The sequence below is a fragment of the Asterias amurensis genome, chromosome 6, assembly GCF_032118995.1.
Source record: "Asterias amurensis chromosome 6, ASM3211899v1".
In the NCBI taxonomy this organism is placed as follows: domain Eukaryota; kingdom Metazoa; phylum Echinodermata; class Asteroidea; order Forcipulatida; family Asteriidae; genus Asterias; species Asterias amurensis.
Genome location: NC_092653.1, coordinates 2126932 through 2154542, shown reverse-complemented (window position 1 = coordinate 2154542; position 27611 = coordinate 2126932). Strand labels below are relative to the sequence as shown.

Sequence of the window (27611 nt, the reverse complement as noted above, 5' to 3'; positions counted from 1 at the left end):
AACAAACCTCATACGTCTAGGAGTACAGTGTATATAATAATAATAATAATACGGACATTTATTTTGCGCAGTGACCTATATAAATATACTCTACTGTGCACTCGCTCCTGTTCATGATAGCTCTTTCGCTGAAATCCAACACTCATTGTAATATTCATTATTACCCTGGTCAATGGGCCACTTATTTTACTACTTTAACTTTCTCAGCTCCCTAGAGAGTGCAGCCTGTCCTGACATATATTTCGCACACCAATATCAATGACAAGAACCATCTCTGCCCTATCTGGTACCCCAGTTACTCCTGGGTGGAGAGAAGCAATTATAGTAAAGTGTCTTGGTCATTCGAACCAACACCCTGATGACTCGGCAACCGATCACGACATGGACTAAACCTCACATGAACACAGCTCAAAATACACAACAAACACAAAAATACAATAATCAGTACAAAATTGTGGCACATATTGAAATTTAATCAATGTAAAAATTAAACAAAAACCAAAAAAGCAAAATAAGGTATTGACAATAACTGTAAAATTCTTTTATAAAATACAAATTCAAATTAAGAAGCTGGTTTGCTAGGTAAAAGTTCACAGTATCTGAATCACGATCCAATTTATTTTTGATCACGACTGGCAGGTAGATTGTGACACACTTTATGGTAAAACACAGCATACAAAACTATAAATTATGAATTAATAATTTACTTGTCTTGTGAGACCGCCAGAACAACCCTGCACAGGTATCGCTCATTCACATTGACTGTACTCAAGAAAAACATGCACATGAACATGCACAATATTTAGTTTACCAAGTTGTTCATCCACCCGACGACCCGACGCAATGGAAAAGCCTCAGCAGCAGTGGATAGATTTCACCAAAGAAATATTCATTTTATTTTAGCGGCAAAAAGTTTCTATACATATGACTTGGCCTCCCCTTGCCTCTAAACCAATACCAATGAACCAGTTTAAAAAGTTAAGACCCCATACCGTACCGGCCCTTTTCCAACACTCCTCCCAAAAGAGAGTTTACACACAGTTGCACCTACAAGTTAGTTTTAGTTCCATGTACCCCAGGTTTAGATGTTTCAAGTGAGATTGAGATGCTTATTCCATCCAGTCCTACAACTAACAGGAAAACTTAAGTTTGGAACTTAACAAGACATTTTGAGGCAAAATGATATCGATGAAAAAAAATCATCAGCCTACATTTGTACATCTGTTTTTCATGTTTCTTTTGAAATTTTTTAGCAAGTACCAGTAACAAACTTAGTTTGTGCATTTATTGTAGACACCAAAAAAAAAAAAATTATTGAAATCTTTAAGCAACACAATATTAAAAATTGCAATGCCTCAATTTCATAAGCAATAATAGCATACCTAATTCCCCCAACTACTCTCAGAGAGAAAATTCAATATTTTAAACAAACACTTCAATGGGAGACTTTGGAACGCTAGGTGGCAGCAGACTTACCAGGTAAATTTCCATTTTTTACCGAGCGTGCGCAAATTACCGAAAAGAATGGATTTATCTGGTAAGTCTGCTGCCAGTTAGTGTTTCCAAAAGTCCTCCATTATCTTTCCAATTGTGCACCTTCTTCATGGCCAAGCCTCCTCGAACACTCGCAAAATATTTCCAAAATATAGATTAACAAAACATCAATGGCCTAACTTTTCAACCCTAGCAGAGTCTTTCGCTCATTTAGCATTCAAGAAAGACTTTGCTAGGGGTGAAATACTAGGCCATTAACTACCTTTTGTTTGTCCTTTAGCTTATTGTATTTTCTTAATGTCAAACAAATTACATTAAAAAAAACTTGGCAAGTTAATTAATAAAACTCAATCCAGCTATGCAATTTTTTTTAACACCATCTAGCACAATACTTCATCAAGTGCAGCGTCTCAACAACAAGTGTGTGCGATCAATACATCATACAGTAGACCGGTCCATCCATATCTAGCAACTGCTGCCCCCTTAAGGTTTTACATGCTCAACACACATCCACATTTGCTGAAACAGAACCAACAAATGTACACCAATGCCTTCTTCGATACATTTGGGGATTTATGTGTCAAGATTATGGAGGATATTTGAGTCAAGTTTTTTACGAAGGAAAATTAAAAAAAGAAGTCCAATGTTGAAATAATATTTTAACAAATTCTTCATAATTACAGAACGCCTTGTACTCAGTGTTACAGGACTGAAATTACATAGGGTGCGCTCGATTAACTTCCCCGGGTCGACCCAACGATGCTCATCGGTTGTGCCCCTGAATGACAAAGCTAATGGAACGACCACACTCGACCTCTCGTGGTGATGTCATGCACCTCGGGCCAGCCCCAAGTGACCCGTTCTACAAGCAGGGCACTTGGGGCTGACCTTGGGTGAGCCCCTGGAATGATTTCAAAGCTATTCGAACGTACCGAGGGCAGACCGGGGTCGACCCAGGGTACTAATTGAATGCACCCATTTAGGCCACAGAGACACTGGTCTTCGTCGCTCTATTCTTGGTGCCCCTTCATAATTTCTCATAGACTTTAAGGTTACCAATGGGTGCCCTTTGCAAAATGAAAATGGCATGTCCTCTAATAGATAAAATTTCAGTCCTGGTGTTCGTAACACAAAATCTGCAACTTCATGAAAGGTCATGTTGTCATCCGTTATAATTTCCAAAATAAAAACATTTCATGTATCCAATCGCCGTTCCAGAGTTGTGTTTTGAGCGAGTTGCGAGAGGGACCAGTTTTCTGGAAGCGAGGTTGCAGAAAGCCAATTTTGGTCCAAATACAGCACAACCAATGTGCAGTCTAGTCTAGTACCCTGCATTCGCCCTTGCGGTTTTTTATTTTATACATAAAATGGCTCATAATCAAAAGTTGTCACAACTCTTTTAATGTTCGGCTCAGCACTGGTACCTCTATACCCACAGCTGGTTGGAGTAACCAGTTGTTATTGAGCGACCCTCTAACATGTCATGCCCCACAAGGATGACCTACAATATTGTCACAGTTTGTTTTGTAAAGACTTATTACAATAAGCCTAGTTTTGTCCCACAACTATTCTGATCAGTCTGTTCTTTAAGACAGTGTAAGCCAGGGATGCGTTTTCGCGGTCATAACCAATGGACCGTTCCGGCTTTCCACTAAGCTCCGTCCACCGCGCACGTGAGCAAGACACGTGTACGAACACTCCCAATGACATTCTGCACGATTCTGCCGCGAGTGCCAAATATACGCGCACGCATGACCGAGTTTGTCCGACCACAATCATTGGTCAAATGGGTGAACGCGCAGTTTGATTGATAGGCCGGATCGGTCCATAACTGTTTCAGTTGAACCTGACATTGGTTGATCCCTGGCCAGTGACTGAAACCCACGAAAAACGCACCCCATGTGTCCCCCATCGATGTCAATCGGAGACTTTTGAGACGCTAGTGGCAGCAGACATAACGATCTTTTTTCGGGACTCTGAGCATGCGTGCACATGCTCAGTATTGTGCAGGTAAGGTCTGAGCACGCACATTGCGCACTACTGGGGAGAACTGTGAAAAAATACCGTCCAAAAGTCTCCCATTGGGTTCAATGTTCATGTATTGTACCAAAGTAAAAGCTTGCCTTATGGTTCTGGCATTAATTGCGCTAAGTCTAACCACTCATCATAGCTTCTGCAAGCTCCCCTATAAGCGGGATGTTTCATGTAGATTGTTCCTCCACCTACAGCTTTAGCACAATGAGCAACAAAATCAACGCCTTATAAATTGATATAAAAATGGACAGCATTTTCTAAGAACAAGCTTCCAAGAAAATGTAAGCAAGGTGGCTGCATTACTGGGTGAATGCCACAAATTATGCATTGAGTGTGCACGACAAAGACCTACATGCATTGAGGCATAGACACACTTTCTACTGCTGTTCAAACCTACTTTTTTTTTTGTCATTTTTTAGGTGACATTACAAAGAAAGGTTATCATTTATAACTAGCAACATCAACTACATGTACATTTGTTCTGCTACATTGCCCATGAGAACAATGTCCTGCCATCGAACACAGTATGGAAATCTGATCATGTGATGCAAACCACAGTTCTGATTGGCTGGCCATCATTTATGAATGGCAACAGACCAATTCCAACCTGTTACACTTTATCAATCATCCTACCAAGTGAAAACAATGTTTTACATTTATAATTGAAATTTGCCAAAACCCTTCCGCCCAACAAACTAACGCACAATCTAAAATTAATGCAATAATTTTAGGCACTGTCATATCAACAGGAATGCTACAAATGGACCAAAACCCTCTTTTGTTTCGTTGTCTGGTTTCACACCATAGACGATCACTTTTGTTTATTTCAGGCAATGAATGCTTTTCCAGCTTCAAACCTTGGCCCAAGGTGAAAAGTGAAAGTTGCCAAAACCCTTCTGTCCACCAATCTACCGCACAATCTAGATGGTTCCTAAAACAATAATGCGATTATTTTTGGCATTGTTATATCAATAGGAATGCTACAAACGGACCCAAACCCTATTTTGCTTCGTCGTCTGGTTTCACACCGAAGACGATCCCTTTTGTTTATTTCAACCAATGAAAGGTTTTCAGGCTTCAAACTTTGGCCCATTTGGCGAAGGCCCTGATGTCTTTTACAGGTACATTCTGTTGAAGAGCTTTTACTCTCAGATTGCGGTCGTTGGTCAGCAATACCACGTCACGATACAAGCGGATCGGTGCTTCTGCAAAGGTAAATAAATAAAAAATATATCAATATAAACCACAAGGGAAACTGACTGGGTAAATTTTGAAATGATTTTTGGGGTTGAACAAAGAATTGACTAGAGTGGGATTCGAACTAACGGCCTCCGGCACGTTAATCCGGAGGTCGGTGCCCCAAAAATTAAATTAAAATATTTGAAATTTAGTTTTGGAGTATACCTCCTTCTTTTGGCACCAAGTGTTCTTTGCTGACACATCTAGCACAGAAAGTCAATGCTGATCTGAGCGGGGCACCAGCCACAAGTGTAAACTTAAGTTAATTTGGGGATTTTGGCTTTCTTCCCTGTTTCTGCTAAAGCAACATTGTTCTGTGCTTAGCAAGTTTTTGTGCAGGCTTTATGAAATTGGCTCTTGGCAGCAGAGTGTGGGTTTTGAGTCCAGGGCCCAATTTCATAGCGCTGCTTAACGGTAAGCAAATTTGCGTGCTTACTGTAGCAGAAAAATTTGCTTAAGCCTTAGCGTATTTCACAGATTAGCAGAAAAATTGGGCGACCATATTGCATGTTTACCGTGGATTTTTATTGTGACGTCATTTATTTTCGTGCGGTAAGCACCGAAAGGTTAGCATGCCTTTTCGTGTGCTTACGGTAAACAGCGCTATGAAATAGAAATTGCACTGTAAGCACAAAATCGGCCGCTAAGCAGCGCTATGAAATCGACGGTTGGTCATTTAGGAAGGAACTAGCCGTCTATAAGTTACAAACCTTTATCTGTTGGCATGAAGTCCTTGGCTCGGTCATCAATGTAATGAAGACAGCATCTCAAAATCAGGTCATCATTACATCCCTTCAACAACAACAACAAATACCAATAAAAAATTGACAACATTTTCGACAACATAAGTTTCATCACCATGTACAAAATTTAGAAAATGCATCCTAGAAAACGATGAAGCATGTTTTTTATCTTTAAAATTTTGTATTTTTCCATATGCAACAAAGAACATACATTGAACCAATCGATTGTTTTTATCATAAATTTGTTAGATGTATACAATAAAACATAATGTGTAAATTTCATTTCAAAAAGCGATAGTGTTTTTGAGATATCGGCGAAAATCAGGAGCGATTTAGTACTCACAAGAAGAATAATTTGTAATTGGAATACACATTCTGAGAAACAGTAAAATTTCTCAAATTCAATTTTTTGGGGGATACAAACTTACATCTTTTTCCATGACCACAATCTTTGAGGTGAAATGATTCTAAAAATGCTTTATATTATCGCAAGCTGCTGTAGGTTTTATTGCCATTGTCTTTAGGAGTGTTAACCAATCGTAAACCTTTCTCTCTAAGATTGACTTTCTCATTTACAGACAACTCTTTGTACTTTGTGAGATTGAAGGTCCAACCCACCTTGAAGTCTACCTCTTCGCTACGATACGCTATCGTGTCCAGCACGGTACCCTTACTCGTCAACGCCCTCAGGTATTTATTCCTCTGCTCAAACTTCTCCTCCAGACACAAGATAGCTTGCTCCGCCCCCTCCTGTACCTTATGAGCGTGACTTTGATCCTCGTACTGGTTGTCAAGGCTACCTTTGGACAGGCCGTCCAATTCATTGATGACTGCAGAAGAGAAAAAAAAATTGCAAAGTACGGGGGTTTGAATTCTATCCGAGTAATATGCCCGTGATATTTGTTTTCACAGAACTCGGTGAAGTGCTGAGTATACAGTGCTGACACACATCGGTGTAAGGGTAAAACAAAACTGAAATTAATAAAAATAACAGAATGTTCAACTGTCTTTGAAATGTTGATCACTAAGGTTCTCTTTATCAACAAAACTGGAATGTGTACTGGGCTTGATTACACTTACATTCATCTTAAGCCGAGTTTTCAGTATTACCATAGTGATTTGTATTGTTACATCACACTTTGCTTAGCAATTAAGATTGGTTAGCAGTTAAGATCAATGTAAGCTCTTTGTAAAATTGGCACCGATGAAGTTCATGATTTATTTACATGAAACTTCTTTTGAGTAGAGCAAGATTTTTAGAGCTGGTTTGACACAAAAAGTAGCAAAGCCCTTCTCATAACCAACAGTACTTCCACAACATGCTAAGCTTAAACCATCACGACACTTTATAGTTATGCACAAACACGTTTTCCCAAGCCTGCTGTCTTTTGTATGAAGCTTACCTACAAGCGGTACCACCAGTTTATATTTCCTACATGAGAGTAGAGATTGAATCTCAGCCAGATGGTCAATGAATCCGTTGGTGTCAGGTACCAGGTATAAGGGTCTGATCTCCAACTCTAATCCTCGCTGCTGGCGGTGGATATCCATCGTAGCCTGTCAAAATAGAACAAAGGTAATTTCAATGAAAATATCAGTTTGGCGAAACAAGCCAAAACAGGCCCACAGGTAGCCTTGCTCTAGGCAGCCGCATTATTTGCGACCTTATCACGACCTTTGGACCCTATCATGCTCGCTGAGCGTCCGTGGTGGTGGTGTGTGATGTAAACATGTCTCGCCTTTCGCGGGCATTATGGTAATGAGCTGACTGTGGGAACTCTACGCTTATTATAGTAAGTGGCTTCAACACAGACCCTACAAGGCTGTCGGCCTGATGGTCGACGCATGCGGAAAGTGTACGGGGGCATCGTGTCGTGCGATGTTACGCACAGTGAATACGGGTGGGTTTTTATACAGCGGCGGTCTTTTTTTCAGAGTGAATAATTCGACTGCCTTGAGCAAGGCTAGCCCACAGGGGCAACATTTTCACAAATAAGTTATTTGTAAATTTACATGCCAAAATATATCTTACTTTATATTGGGAACTTCCTTTCTGATAAATAACATCACAAAAGGGTTAAAATTAGCATTGAAAGAAAATGTGCCATTGTTTTTTTCAATAAAAACCACTCGACTTTAAACCCGTATCCAACCTGTCTCTGTGCTTGTTTCTGTTGTTGTTCCTGCAACACTCGTTGCAAGTCTTCTTTCTTCTGTCTTAGTCCACTGATGTCTCCTGAACCATCTACAGACTCTTCTGGCAGCTCCTCCTCATCGTCAAAATAACTCTCCTCAAGAATCACATCATCGTCCTCCTGGAGAAAAATACCAGAGTATTAAAAATAACACAAATGAGGGAAATTTTGGAGGCAGTTCTTAACCTTTTGAAATATGCAGCGCCAGTGGAAATATTTTAAGAATTTTTTGAGAATGGGTGGACGAGTTTCTAAACTCTTGTGTTTAATATTAAACAAAAATAAAAACAAGGATCATTCTATATGTGAGTTACTTCAAACAAATATTAAATACGTTTGTTCATGCATTGTCTCAATATATAACCACTCTGTGAAAATATTGCTTTTCCATTTCACTCGGTGAAATCTGGATATCAACACCAATCTGGCAACAGCCAATCTCTCTCATACAAACATTGGTTTAACGGCTGTGATTATGAACTGCAAAAATAAAAAAATAAGCGGATCGCTGATGACACAGCCCCTTTATTTGTAAATCAAGACAAATCACTGGGCTGATTAAACCAAAACCAATAACTGATACTGAATAATTGATAATCAATTGCCGCCGATGTTTACCTGGTCCCTTGCATGTCCAGGTTCTTCCTGTGGTATGGGCTCAGGAACGATGGACACATAGCATTTATTGGTCACATCGTACGCCATGAGTGGAGTTTCCTGTCCGCAGGCATACTCTCCAAATAGCAGGAGGGAGATGATACGAACACAGTCCATTGCTTCCAACTATACCACACAACAGGGAATTCAACATGGACTATTAATGTAGATTCAGGATTCAGGACAGAGGGAATGAAAATAACACAGATCTTCTATTGTGACTAGGGTTGGAACGATTGACTGTAAACCGTAGACAAACAGTGAAACCCATTTCTAAATTTAAGTTAAACAAAGCCAACAGTAAAAAAAAAAATTACCATCCTTTTCATTATAAAATGCTATCCCCAGACAAAGTCCAGGGAGAATGATTGAAATCCCTTTTTTGTGGTGGAACATAGAGTGTCTTGTCTTAATCCCTACAAATGAAATACATTCTCTTCATTTCTCCTACAAATTGTTCTTAGTTTCAAATCCATTCTAGTAAATTATTCGTTGTTGTTCATCCGAAATTCTAGTTTTCAAAGACTGATTTAGGGTTGTTTTTACTAAACAATGATATTATAAGGAGATTGCAACACAGGGCTGGATAGCTCAGTTGGTAGAGTGCCAATACGTCAATTCTAGTCGTTGGTTCAGGAGTGCATTTTGGGGACCCCAACCAAAAACTGTTTCGGTTGTTGGTCGTTGGTTCTGCTGTTCAGACCGAACGATAACCGAGTTGTGAGCTCGGTTACCGTATTGGTTATGACGTCAGAAACAGTTTTTGGTTGGGGTCACCAAAACGCACTCCAAGTCACCGCTCCATTTTGTCATTATTTGTCTTTGTTCAAAACTCAAAGTTAAAGGAACACGTTGCCTTGGATGGGTCGAGTTGGTCTATAAAAAGCGTTTGTAACCCTTTTTTGTAAAATCCATATGGTTGGAAATATGTTTTAAAAGTAGAATACAATGATCCACACAAGTTTACCTCAAAATTGTGTGGTTTTCCTTTTACTGTGCGAACTAACACGGTCGGCCATTTATGGGAGTCAAAAATTTGACTCCCACAAATGGCCGACCATGTTAGTCGAAGAGGTAAAAGGAAAACCGTGCAATTTCGTGGCATGTTTGTGTGGATCATTGTATTCTACTTTTACAACATCTTTCTACCCGTATGCATTTTATAAAAAACGGTTACAAACGCTTTTCAAAGACCAACTCGTTCCTTTAATTGTTTTTATCAATGTACCTTGTTCGTTTCTTTTGATACATAGACTGGTTGTAAAGGGAGGGCTAACAGCGGAACGAACCCAGAGAGCTGGACATCCTCAGGTAGTAAAATCTCTTGACATTCTACAGAGTCATGACAAGATAAAGAAGGGAAATCAGACCAAATGAATGAAGTTACACAAGAAATGGGCTGTGGAAAAATGCCAATTATCACAGCTGAGGACCAGCCACTCCAAGAAGTTCAGCTGGCTAGTTCAGTGTTGTAAAGCATCCGTTTTCCACATTACAGACTAGTGAAACAAGCTGGTGGACTAGTGAAATGACACTGGCCAGTCATAATATCATAAATAAAGAAAAACTAAATCAACAGTTGAACTGATTTGACAGCAGGGTTTTGAAACCTCTGGTTATTTCAAAGAATCATTATACAAAAAGATGAAATTAATATAACAAAGTTAATATGAAAGTGTTGTCTTTAGAGACCCTTTCTTACCATTGTCATCAGTTTTCTTGACAAACTTGACCACCGTTGTGTCAATTCTCTTGATGGTGTTTAGAAGTTCTGCCAGGCAGGACCATATATCAACAGAAACGCTAAAAATAATACAACAGACCAGAAAACTTTCAGAAACATTCTCAGTAAACTGATTTCCTTCTTGAATAGGTCCCTTGCATTGTGCGAAATGCTACAGGGAGCCTGAGGTTACGTGCACATTTTTACGCAGAAAGAAAAGCTATCGTCCAATGATTTGCATCCTTTTGCCTCAGTGAGGGCACTTTTTTTGACAGTGTGGTATGCAAGGGGTCTTTTCTAAAATTTCTTATCCAATATCCAAAAAAGATTTCGAGGGGACAAGTGTCAGACCTAGGAGCGGAAAAATTCCTGGGATACGATCGCTTGTGGTTTGGATTTATTGCTGCACATTTGGATGCAATTTTTATTTGATGCCATTTTGTTTATTACCGTTATGAAATTTCTATTTGGAACTTATTGTACCGAGCCAGTGATTTGTATTTCTCATTAAACTACACCATTTGGTGGTGAAGGCATCTACAGAGTTCACATGTTCATGTTTGTGCCACCATACTCAACCCGTGCAGTTGAATGGTTTCAAATTGAAAATGGTACTGAGAGTAGGAGGGTTAATAATCACCTAAACGGTTTCTCGTTACAACTTGGCGATGGATTCCATAAACTCGGATGGCACATCAACCAATCAGCATAGACCTTGACACCTGGCAGTAACTCCAATAGATCATCACTCAATAACTCACGGCTATTGGAGCTTGAGTTCAGATGCTCTAAGATATTGACAAAGGTTCAACATTTATTATAAAATTGTTAAGGCGTGGCAAAAGGTAAGGTGATTTTTGTATTTATTTTACAGAATTAGGGTAAAGCACATATTTTCATCTAAGAAGGGAAATGACTACCAACATTTTGTCTTCGCCTCCTCCGTTTCCCACACTAATGAGTAACTTTTTCTCCCTCTTCCCACCCTTGATTGTGTCTTTCACATTTCCAACCAGCCCCTTCCCTCTGACCCCTTTGTCTTTTTCATTGTTCATCCTTTGCTTTTCCATGTGCTTTCTGCCTTTCTCTCTATCCATTTCCTTCCACTTTACTGATTCTGTTAGACCAGTACAGATAGTTCACACATAACGTAAATCGACCATCTTTACGAGCAATTCGGAACACACAGCCATGCGTTTCTCGCGAGAACTGCGTGCAGCACGCACACATTTCACAAAACTTGTTGCCTCATTGGATAGTAAACAGTGTGGCTGCGTTAAAAATCTGGGCGCTTGACGGGCCTGCAAGCCAAAATGCCATTTGCCCGTATGGATGGCGTCTATTGCAAATTATCATACTTGTTCATGAGTGTTGTGTTGGCATTTAGCCTTGCAGATAGATTATGCTAGGGTTGAAACCTCAGGCCTTTAACAAGATTTTTGAATAAAGTTGGTTTATCTAGACTAACCTTTGAGTAATTGATTACATCTGTTAACGAGGAGACCAAACATATCCAGACCCAGTTGAATCGCCTGTTCCTGGAGTAACGAACGCATATCATCTCTGGAGGATTCATCTAAAAATTAAAAATTAAAAATAGCTTCAAGTATCAATCTACGCCAACAACCTGTGGCCTTAGATCGACTTTGATTTTGTCAAACTAAAACTAGAGACTTTGATTGTATGTATAGCGTTTTGCTATATAAATAAGGGAATCAATGTGTGGTGAAGAGGTTTTCAACTAGTGATTTAATCCCAACGAGGCCTGGTTCTTGATAATTTTACAGAGACAAAGTCGAGGTAAGTTATCAAGAACCAGGCCTTGGCGGGTTTAAACCACTATTTGAAAACCGATTCAACACACTTTGATTCCCATTCATAAATACCTCTTCGGTAAAAAAAACATCAACACTTTGGGTCAAAAAGTAAACAAAATGCAAAAATTATAATTGTTCAATCATTTCTTTCAACACAACACCCCTCCAGCTATGAAATGGTAAGGCCCTCCGAACACCCTCGAGTAGACAACTCCTTAAAAGGGAATGCTGTGTGAGTCTCGCGTATCGTGTGATGTGGCACCACTGTCCCGGCCGTTGCTCTTGACCAATAGGAATGAAGAAACTGTCTTATAATCTTAGGTGCAAGCTCGTGTGTCACGCCCATGTTTCAACACTTTTTACTGGTCATAAATAAAGGTTTATGCACACCCACGTGACGCACTCTCCACCAATAGGAATAGCGAAACTGTCTGAGGTATTTTTAAAGATTGGTTTGGGTCAGCGTAATGCTGATTTATGGGCAAAAGTAAAAAGAAAGATACAACAAAAGCCGTAAGTGAAAATTTCAGCTGAATACAGTGTCTACTTGCTGAGAAAACAGCAGCCAACTGTCACCGTAACTCACAAGAACGTTGAATCCATCCAAGTTTAAATAAACTGTCCAGGACACACTTGATATTGCCTGTATTCAGAAACGGCCTAGTGTACTTACCCATGTTGTGTGCAGCAAACATATTAACAGCCATAACCTGAATGAGTCTTGTGCTGGTCATGGGTGTTGGTGAATGAGATAGGAGAATATTAAACTCCTTCAAGATTCCATCCGTGATGAACTCAAAGGCCTCCATGCTGTTCAAACAATCAAAGAAATTATTCATCAAAAAGACAAATTGTGGGATTTTTATTTGTTACTTTCCAACATAAAACAGAGATTAAAATGAGTTTATTTAACTTTGGGGTGTACAAAGACAAATTGACTACATAGATCGTGATTTGAACCTGCAACCCACTCTGCTCTACCAACTGATCTATCTAGCACTATGTTGGCGGTCTCCCTATTTTGTCAATACCTTTGATCGGGTTTTTAAAAAACGCCTTTATGCAAGTCGCCTGACACACAAGGCCGAAGGCCACTTCAAGGTGTGGGCTACAATTATATTTGTCCAGAGGCCATTGCTACCTACTCCTAGGGCTGAAACAGGGTTACCCCTTTCACAGTCCATACGAATGTACGCTTGGGTATCTTCAATTCGAAGCCTAGCCGGTAGAGCAGAAAGCACTACCTCCCCAATTTTATGTAGCAAGTGTCACGACCGGGATCCGAACCCACACCCTGCTGATCAAACACCAGTGCTTGAATCCGGTACTCTTAACCGCTCGGCCATGACACTGCCAGTCAGAAGCCATACAACCGTTAACTGCCGTGTAGCGAGGGATCACACCCAAGTTTACGATAAGACATGCAGGGGATTACCTTAAGGGGGTTGCATATACCTACTTTAATATGAGTTCACTTAAGTGAGATTATTCGCCAACAAATCAAAAGTCAAACTTTGAAAATCAATGGTCAATTTAGTAAAAGGTGGCCATTAGTTACTTAGAAAGAGTTTCCATGTGGTCTAAACATTCAAATTTTAAAATATTTAGGTGGTAAAGATGGAACCAAGCAAATGTGAAAGTAATAGTCTTTTGCTTCAGACCTTTTGTTTCAAACTAAGAAAATAATTGTTTTCCACCTGCTTTTGAGAAAGATGTCTCTTTGGTCATCACTGCACTACTATTGGCCCTTAAAACTCCACGGCAACTAACTCACCCAATTTTTGTGAACAGCTTTCCCTGGACATTGAGGAAACTCAGAACAAACTTCTTATTGACCTGGTGGAGATCAAAATAGAAACAACAGTAAAGTTACAATAACTTACAGGGTTAACTTTCATTGCTATCAACCGAACAGGCTGCTGTAAAATGCCTTAAAGGCAGTGGACACTATTGGTAATTACTCAAAACAATTATAAGCATAAAACCTTACTTGGTAACACGTAATGGGGAGAGGTTGATAGTATAAAACATTGTGAGAAACAGCTCCCTCTGAAGTGACGTAGTTTTCGAGAAAGAAGTAATTTTCTACGAACTGATTTTGAGACCTTAAAATTAGATTTTGAGGTCTCGAAATCAAGCATCTGAAAGCACACAACTTCATGTGACAAGGGTGTTTTTCACAGGTTTGTTATTTTGTGCATATGTTGAGATACACCAAGTGAGAAGACTGGTCTTTGACAATTACCAATAGTGTCCAGTGCCTTTAAAGGGAAAAGGGAAGGTTTACATTTGGTAATCACTCTTAAAATTAATGGTAATAAAATCTTTTGGTTAGAAGCTTACAGCAGCTTTTCATAGTTTAACGCATTTTGAGGGACATTTCACTTCCAAGTGATTTGGATATGGAAACGGATCAATTTTTATGCCCCCAAATTTAAATCTCAGATTGTGGATTCCTATTCGGGGATTATTCATCCTGCATTGACATATTTGCTCCTGATTTTTGGTGATAATATACAAAAAGCGCCCACCCTTTGAAATGAAATTTTCACATGTTAGTTGAGTTGTTTACATCCACCTTTATATTGGATTAAAATAATCCAAAAACCAAAGGTATGCTTTGACTTATAAGATTAATCTTAAAGACCCTGGACACTATTGGTAATTGTCAAAGACCAGTCTTCTCACTTGGTGTATCTCAACATCTCAAACCTGTGAAAATTTGAGCTCAACTGGTCGTAGAAGTTGCGAGATAATAATGAAAGGAAAAACACCTTGTCACACAAAGTTGTTTGCTTTTAGATGCTTGATTTCAAGGCCTCAAATTCAAATTCTGAGGTCTCGAAATCAAATTCATGGAAGATTACTTCTTTCTCGAAAACTATGTCACTTCAGAGGGAGCCGTGTCTCACAATGTTTTATACTATCAACCTCTCCCCGTTACTCGTTACCAAGTAAGGTTTTATGCTGATAATTATTTTGAGTAATTACCAATAGTGTCCACTGGCTTTAAGTCTTAATGAGTTCAGCCCCAGGCACCCTTACCTCAACCGGAGTCATCCTCTTCAGTTCAGCGTCTGAATCATTTTCATCATCTTGTAGTTCGGATCCATCATGGCTGCTTCCATCCGTAGCAATCCAAATCTCCTTCCTCGTCGATGTCAAATCTTCCTTGCATCTCCTTCCGCCTCGTCGTTCACGGCTCTTTCGTCTGTTCTCATCCTCTCTGGATTTCTCCTTCTCAAGCTTGGCTTGGATCTGGGCTTTCTCCTTATGCTCAATCTAAGTAAGTTTCAATGGAAAATTTGAGTACAGTCTAAGGCAGATGTCACATGAGGTATGTTTCATACAGCAAGAACCTTTGTCTACAGGTTTCCTCAGGCTTACAAGCTATGCTGATTAAGTTCACTTATGAGGCATCCTTGGTTTCATTACCAGGAATATGTTAAAGACACTGGACACTATTGGTAATTGTCAAAGACTAGTCTTCACAGATGGTTTATCTCAACATAGCATAAAATAACAAACCTGTGAAAATTTGTGCTCAATCGGTCAATGAAGTTGCGAGATATTAATGAAAGAAAAAACACCCTTGTCACATGAAGTTGTGCGCAGTCAGATACTTGATTTCGAGACCTCAAATTCTAAACTTGAGGTCTCAAAATCAAATTCGTAGAAAATTACTTCGTCACTTCAGAGGGAGCTGTATCTCACAATGTTTTATACTATCAACCTCTCCCCATTACTTGTAATCATGAAAGGTTTTATGAAAAAAATTATTTTGAGTAATTGCCAATAGTGTCCACTGCCTTTAAGGAGAATGGACATGAAAGTGTAGATTTACGGCTAGAACATACAAACCGAAGGCGAGTAAATTGTAGCCCTGAATCTTCACGTTAGAGTCTTTTCTCTGACTTAAACTATTTCCCCTAGTCTTTGTACCATGTCAAACGACGTTTGGTCACATTTGTTCTATTTTTCAAAATTTACAAGCATATTATATAGTGCTTGCAACATTATCAAGTAAAATGGTTTGCTTAAAATTATGTTTTTACTGAAGTAAATTGTTTAACTGGAAAATAAAATTGGAATTTAAATTATAACACGTTTTTAGCCGATTTTCCACATCATGTTATTTTTGGAAAGACAGTCATTTTCAAGTTGAACTATCACTTTAGTTTGTATACAGTTAAGTACAATAGATTTATAACGAATCTACAGTTAAGTGTAGGTTCGTAAAAATAATCTACACTTTAACCAATACAGTGATGCCACACAAATAGTTTAAATAACAGTAAAACATTGGTACACAACATCCCCAGTGGATGTTCTCGAAATTGATTGCTAGATTTCTTACATGAAGACAACCATGCAATCACCTGATCCTAAATACTGGACAATAATTTCACACATTAATTATGTACTACTTAAATGCTACTAATGAATGAGGGACAGCCAACATTTGCATCTTTCGATCAAGGAGATTGTATACAATAATCAAATAATAAACCACAAGGGAAACTGACTGGGTACATTTTATAAATGATTTTGGGTTGAACAAAGAAAATGTCGAAGGTCGTTGGTTCAAATCCCGCTCTAGTAAATTTTTCTTTGTTCAACCCAAAATCATTTATAAAATGTACCCAGTCAGTTTCCCTTGTGGTTTATCATTTGATATCTGATATAAAAAGTCGAATCCCCTTAAGGTGATCCCCTGTCTGCCGCTTCCCAGGTTGTATTGTTACCTGGGTGTGATCCCTGGCTACACAGCAATTTGCGGTTGAATGGCTTCTGACAGGCACCCCCTGAACAAAGATATTGACTAAATAGGGAGACCGCCAACATAGGGCTAGATAGCTCAGATGGTAGAGCGCCAGCACGTTAAACCGGAGGTCGTTGGTTCAAATCCCGCTCTAGTAAATTTTTCTTTGTTCAACCCAAAATCATTTATAAAATAATCAGAGAGACAATAATATTTGCGTCCAACATAACAGGGGCAAAGTTTCCATGATCAGGGAGACTGTCAAATGTGAACATCAGAACATGAGTAAGATTTTTTTAATGCTCTGCAGTAACATGGAGCCTTGGCAGCTCTGCATGATTGTTAACTTCAAACAAGGAGTTTTCAGCCAGAGGATGCCAAACAACAAACCAAAATTCTTCTGTCTTAAAATCACCATGATTTAAACAAGGTTATTTCAGCCTGAGGTTGCCAACCATGTAATTGTTTTTAAAAAATAAACCGAAATATAGGTTTTCTCGGTCAATTTCAGAAAATGAGCAGCCAATTTAACCACCAAGCTATTCTATTTCGCGCAAAATCGAATGCTACTCAAAAGGGTCATTCGATTTCGTTTTGGGATTAGTCAAATGTAATGTTGCGTCATTCGAATTAACAAAATAATCATTCAATTTAACAATTCATCAAAGCAGCATTCAAACTCGTAGACGCTTCTTGAGGCGTGTGTTTCACGAAAAAAGAATGACGCTACGCTAAATTGAACAGAGTGCTAACGGAATTTGACTCGACCCAAAACAAAATTGAACGACCGAATTCTGAATTTGAAACGCAGTAACAACTGGAGAGGCAAAACAGCTTAAATTCGAACGCATGAAAATGAAATTGACTGCTCATTTGCCGAATTTGACCGAGAAAACCTATAATAATATAAACAAATTCTATTATCTTAAAATCTCAATGACTGGAAAGGGTAACCCTCTCATGATTGGCACTTCACAAAAAGACCCAGGGTTGAGAAATGAGCACAATTCCATACCTTTCTTCGGATCTCCTCAAAGAGTGACATGAGGCTTTCTCTTGCTGTCAGGAAAGGATTGCTGGCTGCCAGGCTACGCATATAGTAGTACACCGCATCCAGTTTCCGTCGCTAATAAGAAGTTATAAATAATATCAAGTATTCAATGAAAGTTCGAACTTGCAAGAGAATAATGAGAGAATAATGAAAGAAGAAAAAACCCATGTTGCACAAGTTTGTGTGCTTTTGGATGCCTAATAAAAGGCTCAGGCCTGCAGTCTTTCAATATTTACGTGAGAAATTACCTCTTTCTCAAAAACTACCTTACTTCAGAGGGAGCCGTTTATCACGATTAGCTCTCCATTGCTCACTACCAAGTAAGTTTTAAGCTAATTACCAAGTGTCCAGCCGTTGATTTCACAAAGAGTTAGGACTCGTCTTATCTTACTCGTCCTAACTTAGGATTAATCTTAAGGTCTGCATGCTTCAGTGCAGGGCTAGGACTTGTCCTAAGTCATAAGATTAATCCTAAGTTAGGAAGAGTTAGGTGAAATCGACGGCAGAGCCTAAAAGTAATGTAAGCTGGATTGAGATATTTGCTTATCATCTTACCGTGTACAAAGCAAGGATGGCAAGCTGGTTGTAAGGTCTACCATTTCTGGGCGCCAGATGTTGAGCTTTGAGGTACCAACTGAAATAAAAATGAACAATTTGAAATTGTTTTTATTCAAACAAGTATTTTACAAATCGATTTTTCAAACACACCTGTAATTAACTAGGAAAAAAAAATACTGGGTATTTTTTTGACTTTGTTGAAGTAAAAATGTAAAATTCAGCGTTTATTTTAAAAGATTAAATTTTTTTATGAGATATCGCCAAACATCACAAGGCCAGTTGACCCAATTGACCTAAATCAACTGTCACCAGTAGCACGTTGCCATCTACTCCTGGGGCTAAAACAGGGTTACCCCCGTCACAGTCAGTAAGGATGTAGGCATGGGTATCATCCACTAGGAGCCATCTACTCCTGGGGCTAAAACAGGGTTACCCCCTTCACAGTCAGTAAGGATGAAGGCATGGGTATCAATACCACACACTAAGAGCCTAGCTGCTAACCTTCCCAACTTGTTACGACGCAAGGCTTAGTGCCTCGCTTAACTATAAATAGATAATAACTCTGTGTCATTCACTATTTGTTTTCTTCTTTGTTTTCTTCTTAAAATACTTGTGTAAGAACTTTGTGTCTTTATTGAAATTATGCTCAACTATTATAGAAGAAACGGGAATGCCGTTGTCCGTTTCACGAACTAAACACACATCCAGGCCTATATGCCTTGTTTTTAAAAGGGCAAGGGCACCAAGGTATTTTCCTCATTGGTAATAAAGGGCAACCTATGAGGAAATTGTAAATTTCTACTGGACAATTTCAAGGGAACCAAGGCAATGACCATGGGGCATGGAGGCACTCGCCTTCGTTTCCCAGTGACGTATCAGGCCTGCCAATCTTTAAAGTATTTGTTTCTATGTTGGGCTGTTGAAATTGTATTAATTTCTCGGGATGGGGTTGGAAGGGGTCTAAATCCTAAATAATGGTTTGCTTACCCTCTTGCTTTTCCGTAATTAGTGGTATCGTTGGTGAGTTCCTTGTAACGAGCAATGTCACCTAGTGCTATCATGCATCGCTGAGCACTGAGTAAGGCTAGCTTGACCTGTCGACATAAACACAAATAATAAATGGCTCTTGCCCTCTGGGATATTTTGTTATTAGTTGAAGTAATATTAATAATAATAATAAGAACACTTATAGTGCGCCGGTATCCACCACAAATGATGCTCATGGCGCAAGAAGTGTCTGCTCTTTAATGCAAAGGGGCTCTAATGTCAAATTTAGTTTTGCGATCTACTCACTTTCCAATAGATAGAGTTCCTATGAAAGAGGGGAAACAAGTTCCTTGTAACGAGCAATGTCACCTAGTGCTATCATGCATTGCTGAGCACTGAGTAAGGCTAGCTTGACCTGTTGACATTATCACAAATAATAAATATCTCTTGTCCATGGGGATATTTTGTTTTTAGTTGAGGTGTCTGCTCTTTAATGACGCAGGGGCTCTAACGTCAAATAAATTTTTGCGATCCACTAATTTTCCAATAGATAAAGTTCTTATGAAAGTGGGAAGAAACATTACAAATCTCTAGCCTTAGGTTAAAACAGTGTAAAAGAAAACATTCACATCAAATGTTGAGAGGAAACCGCTGAAAAATCTTCAAGGGTTGAATGTGCGAGGTAATTTGTGAAAGGGCAAGCTACATAGCTAACTTGTGTAAGCATAAAGTAGCTTGTGTGAGGATAAGGTAGCTTGTGTAAGGGCAAGGTAGCTTGGGTAAGGACATGGTATGTGTAGCTTGTGTAATGATAAGGTAGCTTGCTTAAGGGCAAGGTGGCTTGTGTAAGGGCAAGGTAGCTTGTGTAAGGGCAAGGTGGCTTGTGTGAGGGTAAGGTAGCTTGTGTAAGGGCAAGGTAGCTTGTGTAAGGGCAAGGTAGCTTGTGTAAGGGCAAGGTGGCTTGTGTGAGGGTAAGGTAGCTTGTGTAAGGGCAAGGTGGCTTGTGTGAGGGTAAGGTGGCTTGTGTAAGGGTAAATATCTGAGCAATTAATTAAATCAAGTCTAGTTCTTACCGTTCTTCTTGGTTCTTCACGCAGTGGATCCAGCCCGGTACGTGACTCTAACCTAAAATCGTATGTGGATTCTAATTTTTCTAGAAGTGCATTGTAGAACTCATTGCCCTGAAAAAGACACAAAATGCAATCCATGATATTTCTATTTTTACCTGGTGAAGATAGTTGAGAAACAGACAAATAGGACTACTAGCTACAGAATGAAAAACCATGTCCGGAGTCTCTTAAAGTACTTAAAAGTATTTAAAAGTACACTTAATGCAATGGGTGTTGAGTTTGAGTCTCACAAATATCTTTCAATCCTGCTGAGTATCGCCCACAAAACAGAAGAGATAAAACTTCTCTAAGTGTTTTGATCAAATGAAACAGTTTAGATGATAAATCTGTGCTCTCATTTGTATAGATAGTCTCTTCTATTTTTGATTCAGGTCTTATTAATAAAATCCTGGTCCAGTAAAGATTCTGAGCTAACCCCCCCCCCCCCAATGCACTCTCACTACTTGTGGATGATCAGAGCATACTGAATGAAACGTTGAGTTTTCAACCACCCTTTCTTTTCAGAAACAACACTACTCAAAAGATATTTCCAGGTTAGCAGTGAATTTTGGCTTGTGCGCATACTCCACACTAGTAGGCATTCTGCGCTTACACAGCTAGCGCAGAAATGGTGATCTTAAGCGCAGAATTCGGCGGTAAGCAGAGCCATGAAACTGGGCCCTGATTATACTCCAGTGCAGCCCTGATATTTCAGCTTTTAAGGGGTAAGGCAGTTTTGCCTTGACTTTTTGTAAAAATTTAGCGCACGAAGGCAATTTTCAAAAATTTCAAAGGGCATCAAGGCAATCATAAAAAGTTCAAAGGGCATGAAGGCAATTTGAAAAAAACACAACTCCGAGCGAATTGCCTGTAAAATATAGTTGCTTCCAATTTTTTTCATTTCAATCGTTTGCTTCATAAACCCACAATCATGCACTTACTAACCCACTGAAAAAGAAAGCATTCATCTAACTCAACAAAATAAACAAAATAAAGAACAAATCTTACAATACACAATAAAATAATATTTTCATACAACTTACAAGAATTTTGTTTAGTACACAGGGAAAAAATAATATAAAAGCTGTCGGGATATTTACTTACATGAGAGAGAAGATGAAGGAGGTATGTCTTGTAGAATCCAGCTTCTTCCGATTCAGTCTCTTGTCTCCGTAGTACCTCAATGATCTGATAGTATGAAGTCTTCCATAACAGCTGCTCCACATTATGCTTGTTGCACATCTCCAGATCCAATAGGATAACACACTCATACATGCGCTCAAGTTCTTGGCTGCAAATTACAATTAAAAGCTTAAATTATACCCTCATTTGTAGCTCTTATAATTAGTAGGTTCAAACAAGTGGCTAAAATTTAACAAAGTAGAAAGAAGAAAACAATTATTTATAAATTTATAAACCCTTTTCTTTTGGCAGCAAAACAAACTTTTCTTCTTTCCTTTTACTTTTATTATTATTAGGGGGGCTGAAAAATCATCCCCAACAAGGCCTTAAAGGCGTACCACTGCAGCGATAACGAGAACGATAACGATAACGACGCAAAGAGAATGTATTCCATTGGTTGAATGAGCGTGTGCGTATTCTGCAGGGACCGATTCAACCAATACAATGCGTTCTCTTTGCGTCGTGAATCGTATCGTTATCGTTCTCGTTACCGCTGCAGTGTGACTCGGCCTTAAGACCACTACAATGAAAATAAGGACAATTTAAAGTCGGAGAAAAAAAATCTGTTCGCATTGCTCTTGAGTAAATCAAAAACCCAAGCAATGATCGTGCTATAGGCCCTCACAATTAAATACAATTGAAACAAAAGGTTGCAGGCCTGGGATTACGCGAAGGCCACCGAAGACATGGCCTCCGTTGGAACTGGTCTTAGCCTTGGTGCCCCTTCAATTGTTATTGTAGTCTTAAAGATTTCCCAATGGAAGTACCCTTTGTAAAATGAAAATGGCCTTCCCTTCTCAAGGATGAAATTCAAGGCCTGAGGTTGGCTGAAAAATTGTATGCGGCATATTCAAATGTGAATGATGGCCAGTCAGGACCTTTTTAAAAAGTTGACAAAGATAAGTTTGACTGTCATTACAAACCTGAGTTTCAAAACCTTTTGTACGCTCTCATCACCATGGAAACGGCGTGACACTGCATTGTTGAGACTGTTCTCATATCTGACCGTGTCTTGTAAGGTCTTGAGAGCAGAATGAGAACTCCCTGATGTTTGCATAGAGCTCGGATTCGGCATTGCTGGAGCAGAGTTCGGCGAAGACCCCAAGGGGGGAAAGTTCCCTGTGTAGTTATGAATAGGTGCCGAAGGAGAACTCCTAGCTTGGGTCTGTGAGTCCGTGTGGGCTTCTACTTGCTCAGCCCATGACATTGGTTGGTTGAAACCTTGTTGAGGATAAAGCCCAGGCTGCACTTGCATGGTTTGAGCCGGGGGATAGTATGGAGAGTAGCCAGAGTGTTGAAATTGACCTCTGGGGTCAAATCCGTGTTCGTTTCCAGCACCATCGTGCTCCGGATCGTAAAACTGAAGCTCAGATGATTCTGGTTTCTTAGTAGACAAAAGAGCCGGTTTCTCGGCAGGCTTGTTGGGATTCCACAGTAGATTTTTGTTGCTGTGGCGGCCCCTATCTTTTGTTCGTTGGTCCTCCTTTGTCTGTGATGTTGGATAGTGCTGGTCGAAGACGGGTTTGTAAGGTTGATTGGAATGGGGATGAGAAGGTTGTGATGAAGGGTGATGGGTTGGTGTATTGTCGTCTGGTTTCTGAGGAATACGTATAAGTCCACCACCTTTTGACACATTCTCTGATTTAGTTTGTTCCGCGCCATGTTGTCGCCTGGAATCTCGTTCATGTTGGCGATTTTGTCTGCCTGACCAACGTCTCTCCTCAGCCCTTCCATCTTCTGATTCAGATCCACCACTTCTTTCCTCCTGGGTGATTTTCACTTCATGAACCTGGCTGCTGAAAGTAACCGACAGTTTTGCTCTCTCTGTGTTATTCTTTCCCTCCTCGAAGTCTCTACCCCCTCTGTCATTTTGCCTTGAACTCAGCTGCTTTTTGAGATTTTGATTCTCGGATTTATTTTTCTGGGTCATTGTCGTGCCTTGATGATGACGAGAGTCTCTGTTTGAGATGGGTTCATGTGAGCGGCTTGGGTTACTCTCAAGGCCTACGCCATGAAGCCTTGAATCAATGTGTTCCAAGTCATCATTCCACTCCTCTGGCTTTGCTGCTACTGGTTCCACAAATTGGCTGTTATCACTTCCAGTTGAGCTCTCGCTGTTGAAGCGTTGTCGAGATCGTCTTGCGGAGTACCTCTTGGATGAGTGAGTCACTTGAGGCCTTGGCTCCGAGCTCTGAGGTCTTACCACATCCTGGGTCAGCTTCCCTCTAGTGCTCTCCCTAGGTGGAGACACTTGAAGATCTAGTAGTGACTTCATTGCAACTTTTTGGTTATTTTCAATCGTGAACTTTTCAGGAACGTTCTGCTTAGGAGTGGGTTTTAATCTCTGTGGCAAATTTTGAGTCAGTCCTTTCCTTGAAGTGAAGACCATTGTTTCAATTGTGTCTTCAGACGCTAGTGGCTTTGAAGTGAGTCCACCGTCACCAATATGAGTTTCTCCAACTTGTAACTCATTAAGTGGTGCAGCTCCAGCTGTAAGCTTCGGAGAAACGTAGAGAGGACGTTCTGGCTTCTTTGGCTTCAAGGATTTATTGTTTGATGGTTTATCTACAGGTGCAACGCTGGTCTTAGCATTCAATCTTGAAGATATTACATCTTCCCTCTGTTTATGTTGTTCACCGTCTTTAGAACCCCTCCTTCCTTCTTGGGGATGAGGATACCTTCTTGATTGATGGTTGCTACCCTTTCCATGTTCTTGCGTTCTATGTGAGAAATCCTGTTTTGCAGCTGCTTGTGTCTTGGTCTGGCTAGCTGAGGATTGGTTTGCACCTAGAGAAGGTCTATCAAGAGCCTTGTTGTGAGACGCTTCCTGTTTCCCAACCCAGCCTCCTCGATTACTGCGAGGGACATCTTGGCTTCCTGATTTATCAATACTCGATGTATCAGAATCAGATTTGGCATTATTTGAAGCAGCATTTATTATTTCTGGAACTCCTTCTTGAAGCTCATTTTGAGGTGGATTGATTTGTTGATCTTCTTTTGCAACTTTTCTCCGACCTTGAGGACCGAGCCATCGATGCTGACTCTGTACCTTCGGTTGCTGTTCATCACTAACCGATTGAACGTCTAAAACTTTTACACTCTTACTTTTTTCTTCTGCTTCCTTCTGTCTATCGCCAATACTTTTTTCATGGTGGTGAGGTTTTGACTCATGGTTCCGTCCAGTTCTGTTCCTGCCCCCTCTATTACTACCAGAAAATCTATCGTGATTAGCTAACTGTTTATGTTGACCTCCTTTGGATGGAAAATGCTCATGTCTAGCTGACTTCTGCTCTTTGGGAGTAATTTTGCTTTCATGTGTGGGGTGTTCTGGTTTGACTTTTCTGTTTTGTACGTGTGAAGTTTCCTGTGATGTGTGAGTGTCTTTGGCAGGGCTCTTAGTACTTGTGTTGCTGTCTTGGGCAGCAGATTTGGCTTTTTCGTTTTCTGGTCTCTTCATAAGACGAGACTGGCCGGGCTTGTAGATGGCCAGGTCTGGGCGACGGACATCTTTCTTTTGACGAGACGCCTTAGGAAACACATCATCATCGGTATCTCTGTTTGCCATATCTAATTTTGAAAGAAAGAACAACAAAAACATCATTTAAATCTTTAAAAGAAAAGAATTTTGAGGTTGAGGCTCTTTGGGATTCAATCAGGATCCAATGTGGACCTGTTTGTGTAATACATGTTGCATCCACGGCAATATTAAATGGAAGTCAGACTACACACCCCTTGTATCTTTCCCTTTTTTAATCATCCTTCAGTAAGGTCATGTTTATATTTTCATGGATATTGATTGAACTTAATCTCCCTTTTTTAAATCCAAAAGTCCTACTGACATTTCCAATACGCATGGACGATGACCAACTGATTGGAGTATTGCACAACTTACACAAACACACATACAGCAGAAAAACGACACAACAATGGTGTATTTAAGGATAAAAACCATAGAGTTATATATAAGAACTAGAGGGCGCACCAGTGATGCTTCGTGCACAAACGCCACGGGAACGCAAGATGACAAGCGCGTCATTCTGCACGCGCGTTGAATATGAAATACACGTTTGAGTTTTTTTTATTGAATGCTCACGCGATGCTGTGTGTTCAACTTAGAAAATGGCCGCCTGCTCGCATGCCGGGGCGCATATATAGGCCAGTGCGCGCTCTAGTTCTTATATATAACTCTATGGTAAAAACCCATTTAACCAACGAATATTGGTTATAATTTATAAAATCCCGATGTAAATTTAACATCTATTAGTATTAAAAAATAAAACATGCCGTTTGTTGACATCTCAATGAAGGTTTTTTTTAAAGCCTTTACTTTAGTCTTTTCGTTATCATTCATTGTTTATTATTATTTTTTAATTTTATTTTTTTATTCAGTTTTCACTTCTGCCTTTTTTCTGGACGTAGGGGGGCCTATGCAGTGGTAACCCGTTTAGTTTTTAGGTAAGAATAAAATTCAAAGTAATTTTAGACTTTAGTCTTTGTTAGAGCATGGAGGGCTGATAAGTTAGTGGCGTTAAAGCGGAAAATTCGTGTCTGTCATAAATAAATTGTGGGGAAAAATAACTAAATACATTAACAAACCATTCAATTCATTCAATTCAACATCATCAACGGACATGACGATGGATGGGCATTCCCAGGCAGGAACCATTTCCCAAGTTCAGCAGCCCCCAATACCTGCCCAAAATATCCAATGGTGAGAAAATAGCTTACCTGAATTGTTTTAAATCTAAGGCAAATCATCCAAATCTAAACCCAAAGTAAACACGAAACATATTTACCTATTTGATCGCACGTTGATCTTCTTTTACGGTTGTTTTCAGCGCTGTTTTGTAGCTCAGCGTAAAGTTACGCGGTAATCTTCTTCGCCATCTTGATTTCGTTTTAGTTGTACATTCCATTTAAGAAATAGCCAAACTCTTTACAAAATTGAATTATTTACTTCATTAAAACCATTCTTTGCTGACTAAATTTATACCAGCTACAATTTATAAACGTGTCATAATGTGTTTGTAATATTAATTTAATAATAATTTTTGTTTTAACAAGTGTTCGTTGGATGGATGGAACTTAAACACCCCTAAATATTAATGGTTGAGTTTGATGTTTCCAAACGCGCTCAAAATAGCACGATCTCTGGAGGGCGCCGTGACTTTTTGGTAAACAACTTTACACCGTACCACGTGATTAGTCTCAAATTATTTCGTTGTGCCATGTTAATTTCAAATTGGTGACTGGAAATTGGGATTCGGGTTTGGCATTCCAGCATTTGTCATAAAAATAATATATAAACAACTAAATTTATTTGTTTGTAGCTTTGGGCCATAGAGGCGTTTGTTAGCTGGTTGGAAATAATGTTTTAAAAGTGGAACACAACGATTCACGCGATGTTTTTTTTTTCTTTTTGCAAACTTACATGCAGTTGCATGCAGGAGATTCTGTCCCCCGGAGATTCGGTCCCCCATAATAATTATGGCAAACTGTGTACAAACTTCTTCTGATAGCGCCCTCTTTTGAATTTCCTCCTCCTGGCAAAATGTTAATTTTCCCGTATGGGGACCGAATCTCCGGTGGCCAGAATTCTCTCAGGGACATTCGGTCCACTATTTTGTGTCAGTCAACTTTGTTCTATAAAATGGCGGATTGATGTTGATGTTCAAAAAGTAGAATGAGCAACTGGGGCAAATTTCCCCCCTAAATTTGTCATTATCGGTCGTGCTTCGAAAACAAAAAGTAGCCTACAGCGCCCCATATAAAAATATACATGATTCGAGGGATTTGGATATTGGCCTATTCTACTCTTAAAGGAACACGTTGCCTTGGATCGGTCAAAACAAAAGCGTTTGTAACCGTTTTTTATAAAATGCATATATGGTTGGAAAGATGTTTTAAAAGTATAATACAATGATCCACACAAGTTTGCCGCGAAATTGCGTGGTTTTCCTTCTACTGTGCGAACTAACATGGTCGGCCATTTATGGGAGTCAAAATTTTGACCCCCATAAATGGCCGACGTGTTAGTCGACAAGGTAAAAGGAAAACCAC

General features: G+C 39.6%; 1 protein-coding gene across 2 annotated transcripts; it reads right to left on the bottom strand.

The window, feature by feature from the left end:
• Window positions 1–236: 236 nt before the first annotated feature.
• Window positions 237–26594, bottom strand: LOC139938362 (telomerase-binding protein EST1A-like). Of its 2 annotated transcripts, none has more exons than XM_071933823.1 (20): window positions 26348–26594; window positions 22475–25118; window positions 21474–21660; window positions 20334–20441; window positions 19261–19367; window positions 18271–18349; window positions 17680–17790; window positions 14948–15184; window positions 13677–13738; window positions 12576–12712; window positions 11554–11661; window positions 10726–10873; window positions 10065–10165; window positions 9591–9694; window positions 8324–8488; window positions 7664–7825; window positions 6914–7067; window positions 6129–6340; window positions 5478–5559; window positions 237–4733 (listed from the first exon to the last, which is right to left on the bottom strand). In XM_071933823.1, the coding sequence occupies exons 2-20, from the start codon at window positions 25114–25116 to the stop codon at window positions 4606–4608; spliced, it is 5034 nt and encodes a 1677-aa protein (XP_071789924.1). In that variant the 5' UTR covers window positions 25117–25118; window positions 26348–26594; the 3' UTR covers window positions 237–4605. The 2 variants fall into 2 exon arrangements, with proteins under 2 accessions (XP_071789924.1, XP_071789925.1); XM_071933824.1 differs by having other exon boundaries at window positions 26280–26354.
• Between the last annotated feature and the right edge of the window lie 1017 nt (window positions 26595–27611).

Bases quoted from the DNA above. Each gene is read 5' to 3' on its own strand.
- LOC139938362 (XM_071933823.1), bottom strand. From the start codon at position 25,116: ATGGCAAACAGAGATACCGATGATGATGTGTTTCCTAAGGCGTCTCGT. The intron at 11,662-12,575 runs GTAAGTACACTA...TTTAATTTTTAG, and splicing joins GTTTGCTGCACACAACATGG to ATGAATCCTCCAGAGATGAT. The intron at 9,695-10,064 runs GTAAGAAAGGGT...ATGACTCTGTAG, and splicing joins CAAGAAAACTGATGACAATG to AATGTCAAGAGATTTTACTA.